This window comes from Bombyx mori, chromosome 3 (genome assembly GCF_030269925.1).
Source record: "Bombyx mori chromosome 3, ASM3026992v2".
NCBI classification, from domain to species: Eukaryota; Metazoa; Arthropoda; class Insecta; order Lepidoptera; family Bombycidae; genus Bombyx; species Bombyx mori.
In genome coordinates, this window is record NC_085109.1 from 14,393,679 (window position 1) to 14,404,571 (window position 10,893).

A 10,893-nucleotide genomic window follows, 5' to 3' on the forward strand; every position below is an offset into this window, starting at 1 on the left:
CAGAGAAGGTTTAAAAGGTAGAAAAATATGAAAATGCTCGGAATTAAATAAAAATAACAATTTTGTTTCCCTTTGATGTGGCCCTCACGCCGGCGGATTCCTTTTGTTTGTTTTAAGTTTATTTTACACGAAACTTAGATACTTTATTTATCGATTGAGACAATAGGAAGTCTGCCGGGTCAGCTAGTACAGTATAAATAATATTATGCCTATAAATAAACTGCCACATCCATATTTCGTGACCGCAGTGTGTGAGCGAGGGCGGGCGTGCTCGCGACCGTGACGGATGCCATCTATCTGTCAAGCCGCTCCGCCCGAGATACTCCTGTTTATGTTTACATGTAAACAGAGATATAGTGTCAGATATGATGAGCAAAAGTAAGAAAATCATTTAAACACATTAGCGATAAGGGAAAGTCCGTGACTGGGCGTAATCTCATCTTATATATGTTATCTTATATGTTCACAGATATATTTCGCGAAATGGATTGATATTAAAAAACATTATTCGTTATTATCACTGGTACTTATTATGAGTTAAAAGAGGTGGGTTAATCCGTTTTTGTCACCAATTAAATCGGTTGGCTCAAAATGGGCAATACCATTTACGTTATACCACTGACGATTGGCCAAGACACAGTCTAACATCTAGGCTATGAGCTCTTTGAGGCAAGAAGTCAAAGTTTCAATCTTACTCTATCCTATCCTTTAATGACGTTTTCATCTGTCACGCATCCGAAAGGTTAGAATCGAAATGCTTGATCGCATGGAAATAGGTAAGATGCTGGTGGAAATGAGAGCAGTCCTCTAATAATATCGACGAAACTAATTCGAAATACACCAAAGATCCTTAAAATATATTAAAGATAATAGCTTAGTCATAAATAAGGCGGATTCTCCATCGACCCTGATTGCTTAGTAGATCGCCGGTCCCAACATAGCTGTATAGAACTTGCAGGTTTATACATTTTTATGTTTATTTATTGCTTAGGTGGGTGGACGAGCTCACGGCCCACCTGATGTTAAGTGTAGTACAACGTAAATGCCGTCATCCACCTTGAGACATGAGTTCTAAAGTCTCAGTTTAGTTACAACGGATGTCCCACCCTTCAAACAGAAACGCATTTCTGCTTCACGGCAGAAATAGGCAGGGCGGTGGTGCCTACCCGAGCGGACTCACAAGAGGTTCTACCACCAGTAATCACGCAAATTATAATTTTGCGGGTTTGATTTTTATTACACGATGTTATTCTTTCAAAGTATTTCATTAGAAAAATTAGTACTCGCCTGCGGGATTCGAACACCGGTGCATCGCTCGATACGAATGCACCGGACGTCTTATCCTTTAGGCCGCGACGACTTGGATTGGATGGATTTCGTCGATTCGTTCATTACCACTACACTGCTTCGTACGGTTAGCATGGTAACACTGGCGTTGCATTGATAACGATGACAGATCAAAACGCAAACATTGTACAATTGTGTGTGTGTTCAGAGATAAAATAGTTATCCTGAACAATTTGCCGAGCAAAAATAACCTTGGCTTTATTTAAATTGTCTGATTTAGCAAAAATGTAAATTGTTGTAATGAAATTCGGTATTGTTCTCAGACGAGCTCACGGCCCGCTCGATTTTAAATGGTTGCAGCTCATATGGCATTATAGTCGCCGTTGCGGAAGTAGCTCTAATTACATGCTCTATCAGACATAGATCTTACTTATAATTTAATCATCAGTTCAGCTCGTAGTGAGCGATCGGTCTGGGCTAACTAGTCCTACCGCTTTTCTATTATCCATTAGTACTCTTTCTTCATTTATCTGGATGGGTGAAGATCTCACAGCCCACCCGGTGCTCAATGGTGATCGGAGCCAAATAATCATCACAATGTTATTACGGCCGCCTAGCTATCTTCTATTTATCTTTTTATCATCTATCTAGTTCATTTAAATTTAAATTGAAGCAACAGAATGCTCAGAAGCTTACCACCACCTAACTTGAGACGTACATGAAGTTGAAGCATCTAATGCGTGAGGCCAAAATAGATGCATAACGCCAGATGCACCATGTGCATGGTCAGCCAACTGTACAACAACCATTATCGTACCTGCTTCGAACAGCGGCTTAGTGACATCGCTGGATACGAACAAACCGTGCGTCTTTTCTTCTAAGCAACGATTACCTTTTCAAAGGTCTGTCGCTGTGAACTCGTCAGCCCACTAATAAAAGCCGACTGACCCATATAAGTATTTTATCTCCTTAAGTTAAAGTGACCAGATGATTTAAATATCTATGCACTTCCATTTTTATATTTCTTTCCAAACATCTCCCTGATAACCAAGAACAATCTTGTACCCACTTTAGTGTTCTCCATATTCTTATATGGTGTAGAGACCTGGACCATGAAGAAAGCCGATCGCGACCGAATTGGTGCAGTTGAGATGTGTTGCTGACGAAAGATGCTAGGAATTCCCCGGATAGTACGTCGCACCAACGTGTCGATTTTCCAAGAACTCCAGATAAAGACTTGCTTTCTATCATCTGCCTACGTAGAGTTCTGGAATAGTTTGGCCGCATAGCAGAAAGCTAATGATGACTCGTGACTGACAAGGTGGATGGAAGTCCTACCACGAGGTAGAGGCCCGAGACGTTGGACCGACCAGATATGGTGGTAAGACCTCTTCTGAGTCCGCACGGGTAGGTACTACCGCCCTGCCTATTTCTGCCGTGAAGCAGTAATGCGTTTCGGTTTGAAGGGTAGGGCAGCCGTTGTAACTATACTGAGATCTTAGAACTTATATCTCAAGGTGGGTGGCGCATTTACTTTGTAAATGTCTATGGGCTCCAGTAACCACTTAACACCAGGTGGACTTGTGATCTCGTCCAACCATCTAAGCATCTAAGCAAAAAAAAAAACCTCACTAGCCTCGACACCACAGTTCACGCTGCTCTACACTCGGCGGCACTTAGGAGTAAATGGCGTGGAATGATCCAGAATAGTCTCTTGTTGCGAGGAGGTGATCATTACTTTCAGTATTGAGGAAACCGAAGCGAGAAGAAGAAGAAGAAAACGTAGGTACTTCCATTTAGTTTAAAACTAATTTGAATTTAATTTTCGTTAGGCATAAGAAATGTTATTTAACTGCCTTCTTGATTTACGTCTAGCTCGGGTTCGATTTTGATTAATGGTCGGTCTTCATATTTGTTAATACAATATTAATAATAGGGAAATTTTTCATCGTCCCTCGTTTGTGTGTGTTTCAATTTTACACAGAATAAAATCCTAGTTTGGGTATGTTAAATTCTCTTCTTCAACTCGTGTCCACACATGCTGAGTGTAGACTACATAGTTATGCACTCATATAAGTATTCATATAAATGGTATGGTAACCTCCTTAGTAAAATTTGTTCGCTAAAACCTACAAAAAAAAGAAAAAATATTCGATGCTGCATTGCAGGCACAGTGTGTCAGCAAGTTACGTCAATATGTACCTTAGGATACAAGAAAATATAGATAAGAAATGATTTCATGGGGCAGATACACTATATAAAGGCAATCAAAAGTGACAAGAACTCATTAGTCGAGACAAATCAGCAAAATGGTGTCAGATTTTAGAAAGAAGAAGTTGTTGCACGTTTTCACCGCTTTCTTCGACACCAATGGCAGCGGAACCATTGATAAAAAGGACTTTGAACTTGCCATTGAAAGGATATCCAAATCGAGAGGCTGGAGTGCTGGAGATGCTCAGTACAAAGAAGTTCAAGACACGCTTTTGAAGGTCTGGGATGGGTTGAGCAGCGCTGACACCGATAACGACGGCCAAGTCTCCAAAGAAGAGTGGATTTCCCTCTGGGAGAAGTTTTCCAGCAGCCCCAGTGACTGGCAGAATTTATACTGCAAGTTTATATTTCAACTTGAGGATGCTAGTAATGACGGGTCCATCGACAGCGAGGAATTCTCTTCGGTCTACGCATCTTTTGGTCTAGACAAGGCTGAAGCTGCATCAGCTTTTCAGAAGCTATCCAAAGGCAAGTCATCTGTCTCCTTCGCTGAATTCCAGGAATTGTTCAAAGAATATTTCGCTTCTGAGGATGTGAACGCCCCTGGAAACTTTGTCTTCGGGAAGACCAGCTTCTGAAGTATAGCGAACTGATTGTGATCTTAATTATGATCTGTGTTTAGAATTTGTTGGTCTCGTATTTAAGTGTATTGTTATTAATAAAAAAATCAATTGGATCCAATATTGTTTTGCCTTTTTTAACTACATATAATGCACCGGGTTTGCGTTCAACCAAGCTATATCACTTACGCTAGGCTCTTGATGGAGAAGTCAATCATACCTTTTTTTAGAGCAAGAATTGAATTATAGTTTTCGTAATTAGAAATTAATTAATTTTAATTTCACAAGATTTTTGGATGACTGTTAAATTTGAAGAGCCGCCGTATGTGTATTTGAAGTATTCAAAATTTGTATTATTTTAATTATTCAAAGATTGCTTGTAGCTTATTTAAATTCTTCAAAGCCTATTTTAGTTATGCTTGAAGAATTTATTTTAAACATGACAGTATCTTGAAGCTAACTTAATTCGAAGAATCTTTATTAAACTTCTAAGGCATTTAGTTTGGGCTTAAGATATAAATATTGGCGAAAGCGTTATAGCTAATCTACTAACGAGTAGATGAACTCACAACCTACAGATATGTAGTCAAGTGACACAACAAGGCGTCCCCATCAACATTGAGACATGGTGTCATTATAGTCTTTATTACATTGGAAGTCTGCCAACTCTTCAAGCACGGTAGAATCAGTTGGGAGGTTAAAGGGTTTGAAATGCTGTATGTACTGCTGTAAAGCCAACTTCTAAACGTTCTAAACGATCTAATTCCTCTGTCTCTTTAGTATGGCCGAAATTTACACCACTCATCATAAGTCTTAACATCTCCAATTTAAATTAGGCCTTTAGTTTATTTCTTAAGGTATTCGGGTTCTTCAAGGACTTTCGACTTTGACAAACTTTAGTAATAACGAGTTTATGCGCAGAATTTTTAGTTTTTGCTTGTTCTATGCGATTCAGCGGCATTAAGTGCTCCTTGTAAATATGGTCGCGTCTGATGAAAGATTGATGTGTACAAAAATAGTACTGCGTGCGATTGTTTGTATTGTTTATGGCAGTCTGGTGTTTGTGTAAATGTATTGCGCTTTAATGATCGTTCCTTACCGTAACTATTTTGAATACCAAACATAAAAGTATACATAAATAAGAATACATATTATACAACATATTTTGTTGAAAATGTTCTCCTTACACCTTATTGTCTGTTAATAAGCCAGCATCATCTATGAATAGCCAAAGACAACTTTACCGATTCCCAACTCAAATGAAAAAAAATCAAAGGCACTAAAATATCAAACTCACTCAAAAAAAAATTGGGACCTACTTACATATTATATACATTAAATGTACTTAAATAATATGTCGTCAGGAGATTTTAAGAATCAATGAATGATGAAAATCACTCTCAATTTATTTTGTGTAGTTCCTAGTTCACTTGGTGTTTAGTGGTAACCGGATCACATACATATCAACAACGCTCATGCCACCTTGAGAAATGGGTTCGAAAAGTCTCAGTTTATTCCAGTTTCCAGTAATTCCTTCATCGTGGAGTTATTTGTATATCATTAGAAAAAATGGTCCCTGCCAGCGAGATTCGAACACTGGCAAACTCGCATAGCTTGATATGAATACACTGGGCGGCCTATCCTTTAGACCACGGCGACGTGAAGATAACCTTGACGAGCAAATAAAGGACAATGAAAAGTATTTGCTTCTAATCATTTTCAATTATCATACTGCTGTGTCAGAAACTACTGCAAAATAAACAAATGTAAAATAGGTCGAGAGATCCCCTTTAAGATACAAACTTACAGCGGTTATAAATAAAATATAATTTAGCGAAACAGCACGAATAAAATGGACATTTTTGTCGGAATACGACGAGTGCTAATTACCAAGCTAAATTATCGCGCTGAGCCTCCGCCCGGGGTTTGCGTGTCCGATTTAAGTTATAAGCGAGAGCGATTTATGTTTTTAGATTGGACTAAATTTTTTCGGTTTTTTTGTTTTTTGATTTTATAGTTTTTTCTAACTCTGGACCATATGTTTTATAAAATCGAAGTAAGAACTGGGACGACATTTTGTAGAAACAATTATGATTTATGGTTGTATGGTTTTAATAGCTCTTTCTAAGAATAACTCAGTATTGAACTTCGCAGCTATTTGCTTTGCCGATCGTTTTCACTGTATCAAATGTTTCAAATTGTATCAATTTAATTCAGTATCCCGGCAGATTACCCAAGAGTCGTTGATATCATTAACAATATTAATAAATATATGGGTAATAACTCTAAACTATGTATATAATAATATATACTTTTTTGTGTATGTATTTGTAACTTAATATAAATTTCATTGCACCTACCACTATTTACTCTCGACTACCTTTGGTCTACTAGTAGAGAACGCCTTAGGCATTAAGTCCGCCAATGTAAATTTTACATGAAGTGTAATAAATAAATAACTCTACATATCTAATTTTCCAGTAATGGGACATATCGTGATCACTTTGGAAGAGACTTATGTCCAACAGTAGCATGTCTGTAAACTGATAATGGACAGCCAAGAATAAATATGCACATGCTGTGTTATAATTTTTTTCTTATGACTTGTACCAAAACAGAAGGATCTAGTGGCTAGCTGGAGGGTCTCCAAGAGTGGCTCCGGGATATTTATTACACCGTTATTACGCATAATCGCTGTTTAAATCTACCTGTTTTATAACGTGATCACCCACTTATTAACCTAAAATATGAAAAGTTACTCGAATCCGGATTTTATCTCTCAAATTGTGGGTCGCTCGCTAACTTAGTGAGCTACCGTTTTTTATCGGTCACGAGCCTAGTATAACTTTTGAATCAATATTTTCGGGAGAAGTTACGGTTATGATCTAGAACAATGAGGTTTTATGTAAAAAAAATAATGTGCTTCTGCTTAATTCTAACTAAATTCAAGTTTTATTGGCGATTTGGAGCAAATTTGGACAGGTTGACGATATTAGCACTGGTATGTCCAGTCGAATTCCTCTTTCTCATTGGTGATAATTAGAGCATCTTGTTAGCCTGTAGAGGTAGATAGAAAAAAACAAATCGTTTTATTCCTGTTGGAATAGAATCTGGGTGGGGTAAGGGGACGAGATGGCGTCACGAGTTGCGTCCTGAGGATACTCCTGGTAGCTACAGGCCAGGGCTAGGACGAGTCACGGAACCTCATTGAGGTTGCTCTCTTATTAAGTAGACGAGCTCACGCCCCACCTGGTGTTAAGCGGATACCGGAACCCATAGACATCTACAACGTAAATGCCGCCACCCACCTTGAGATATGAGTTCTAAGATCTCAGTACAGTTACAACGGCTGCCCACCCTTCCAACCGAAACGCATTACTGATTCACGGTAGAAATGGGCAGGGTTGTGGTACCCACCCGTGCGGACGCACAAGAGGTCCAGTACAAAGAGTCAATAAAGAGGTGATTTTGAAACGTCAATAGCACAATTTCATGTTTGGAGCATCCGCTTAGGATAACTAAAGGAATCGATAGAATTCAACTGTCAGGAAAAGCTGCATTGTATTTTTTTGCGGTAAAAAGAGCAATGTATTCGGAATCCGTCCCGTGTGTCAGTTACGTTTGCCCGCAACGACACGGAGCAGCGAATGATTGTGCAGCTAATCGAACTCGACTTTTATGTCAATTAATAAAAACTAGTGGTCCCGCAGTAGTCGAAATTCGACTATAATTAATTGGAATTGTAAGTTTGTACACTATTATGATTGTATTTTATACTTCTATAATTACAAATTTCGCCAAGGCTACACTATAAAAAAATATTAACAAAGACAAACAATATTTAATTTATTCTCAATTTGACAACAGACGTTAAGAACAAAAGTTTGACAATAAATAGTATGCATGCGTATGTGCGTCAAATACATGGTATGTAGTGTGTGTAATGTTTTCTTTATTGATTTAATGTATCTTTTATGCATTATTTAAAAAAAAATTAGCATTGTGCACCTCTTCTCTATATTCTCTATAAGTGTGGAAAATTTCATACTCCTCCGTCCGCGCAATTTTCGTAAAAAGGGATACAAAGTTTTTGCTTCACGTATTAATATACAGATTTTTAATATGAATGTCCTGATCAAAGATTATGAGTTATTGAGATTACTTGTTTTATTTTTCTGACAAGATCTATTTTAAAGAAATTTTACAAGCTTGACAAAATATAGAGCCCCCTTTCCAAGTTTCCAGTTATTTGAGAAACATTAACAAAAATCGTAAAAATCGCATCGTACTATAAGATTTGTTGATTTGTAAGTTGGGTGGACGAGTTCATGGCTCACCTGGTGTTAAGTGGTTACCGGAGCTCATAGACATCAACCACGTAAATGCCAACATCCTCCTTAAGAGATGATTTTCCCTACCTAAGCTGATAGTCTTGAGAGACCATTTCAGCGTAACCTTAACTAGTAGGTGAGCTCACGGGGCTCAAGCCTGACCGACGTTACTAACACTAACTTTATCAAGAGCAGTGCTTCGTAGAATCTACCAGCGGATCGGAAACGCGACCCGCGGAGAAGATCCGGCAAGAAACTCAGTGGGCTGTGTCTGTGAGTGAGTTTACTCGCCGAGCCCTTCGTCGCAAGCGACGGGTTCGACGAGAACGACGACCGGTTTTACTAGTAAAAGTATTTCAACGTTATTTAGTTTACTCAGAGGATCATATAACATGTACATAGATACTCATGTTTATATGCAACCCGACTTGCATGTTGCAGGGCCTTCTTTACCTTCTATTCATCTGATGTCAATTGCCCAATGGAACGATAAACCTTAAACTAGCAAATCAGGGTAGTATTTGGGCGTTAGCTTAGAAAAAAGTTGTTGTTATTAAAAGTTATTAGTTTGAGGGTACCCGAATTAAATTGAATTTATTGCGTAGACGGGTGAATGAGCGAAAATAGCTCACTTGGTCATAAGTGGCTCATAACTATTACTAACTAAACGCCGCCTTCATATGAGATCTAAGCCTTTTATAGTATAACTAGCGACCCGCCCTCGCTTCGCTTCGGAAACATTAAAACACACGTCATGAAACCAAAAAAAAAAAATAAAAAATAAAATGTGTGCGTGTACTAGTGTACACACGTAAGAAGTGAAACTTGTTTATGGCCTTATTTTTCGAAAAATGATCTACATGCAACTTTCTAGAAATTGGTTAAATAAAGTTAAATTAGATAAAGTTTAAACAAAAGGATTTTATTATCATAGACATGAATACAAAAAAGTTAAATTAGATAAAGTTTAAACAAAAGGATTTTATTATCATAGACATGAATACAAAAAAGATGGCGCGTAACGGAAAAATGTGACGCGTAACCGAAAAATGTGACGGTAAATTTTTTTCCAACGCCGATAAGGAAGTTTCACTTCAAAAAGTGTGTGTGTCCGCTCCGACGCACGACTGGAGTTTACTGGATATAAAAAATTAAACGAAACAATACGAGAAATAGTTCTATATTACGACAACACGATACACTACAGATTATTAACAAATTAACGAGACACAAAACAAACGACTAACAAATATATGAAAATACAATAATGAGAGAAACGCGCGATCAGTACGAGGCTTTGTGGCGGACTGCCGGCGCAGCAGCCCGGCGTCACCTGCGATAACGCATTTCGTGTGACATGCGCAATCAGGCGCATAACGCATTTCGTGTGACATGCTAGTACGATTTTGGTCCCCATAATTTTCATACCCCGGGCCTATATATGTAAATCGATTCTAAAGGAGTAAACTCCAAAAATAAAAAAAAGTAGCCTATGTTCATCAGGGACAATGTCGGCTTCTAATGGAAAAATATTTTTTCAAATCGGTCCAGTAGTTTCGGAGCCTATTCGAAACAAACAAACAAACAAATCTTTCCTCTTTATAGTATAGAAGAGAAGATATAGATAGAGAAGAAGAATAGAGAAGAGAAGAAGAAGAAGACGACTCTTTTATCCTTCAAAACGCAAGAAACTACTGCTTCGCAGCAGAAATAGGCAGGGTGGTACCTAGCCGTGCCGACTCAGAAAACGCCCTACGACCAGTAATTGCACAAATTTATTTATTTGTGGGTTTGAATTTTTTTAAAAGGATTTTTTATTTTATCGTTGTATCGAGATCGATAGTATCGTAGTTCGTAATTAAAATGGCAGATATTTTGTATATCCAGTACGGGCGGCACCTCTTTATACTTATGTTTTTATTTATTTATTGCTTAGCTGGGTGGAAGAGCTCACAGCCCACCTGGTGTTAAGTGGTTACTGGACCCATAGACATCTGCAATGTAAATGCGCCACCCATCTTGAGATATAAGTTCTAAGGCCTCAATATAGTTACAACGGCTACCCCACCCTTCAAACCGAAACGCATTACTGGGTTACGGCAGAAATTGGCGGGGTGGTGGTACCTACCCGTGCGGACTCACAAGAGGTCCTACCACCAGTAACTTTGCTGCAGTCATGCTTGCTCGATATGTCTATTTTACTTACCTGGTATACTGAAAGAAAACTCATAAATTATTGCCATTTAAGACGTGCACAGTAAGTCTCTGAGGTCCACTTTCAAGAAAATACTTTTTATTCTTAATCATACAAGTGAATTTTCATAGAGCTGCTTAAAATTCTTATCGAAATTACAAGTAATTGTGCGATAATGGAATGCGTCAATACTGTGTTACTATCTATGACTGCACGAGGTGACGTGGTACATACTGCAACATTTTTCACC

General features: G+C 38.3%; 1 protein-coding gene and 1 non-coding gene across 2 annotated transcripts; one reads left to right on the forward strand and one right to left on the reverse strand.

The window, feature by feature from the left end:
- Positions 1-2,624: 2,624 nt before the first annotated feature.
- Positions 2,625-2,714, reverse strand: Mir3235 (microRNA mir-3235). The gene has a single exon (NR_107521.1). It is a non-coding gene; the product is annotated as a microRNA mir-3235 (primary transcript).
- Positions 2,715-3,425: 711 nt separating this feature from the next.
- On the forward strand, positions 3,426-4,239 carry LOC101737347 (calexcitin-2). The gene has a single exon (XM_004926597.2). It carries the CDS (start codon positions 3,597-3,599, stop codon positions 4,134-4,136), a length of 540 nt encoding a protein of 179 aa, XP_004926654.1. The 5' UTR covers positions 3,426-3,596; the 3' UTR covers positions 4,137-4,239.
- Positions 4,240-10,893: the final 6,654 nt, after the last annotated feature.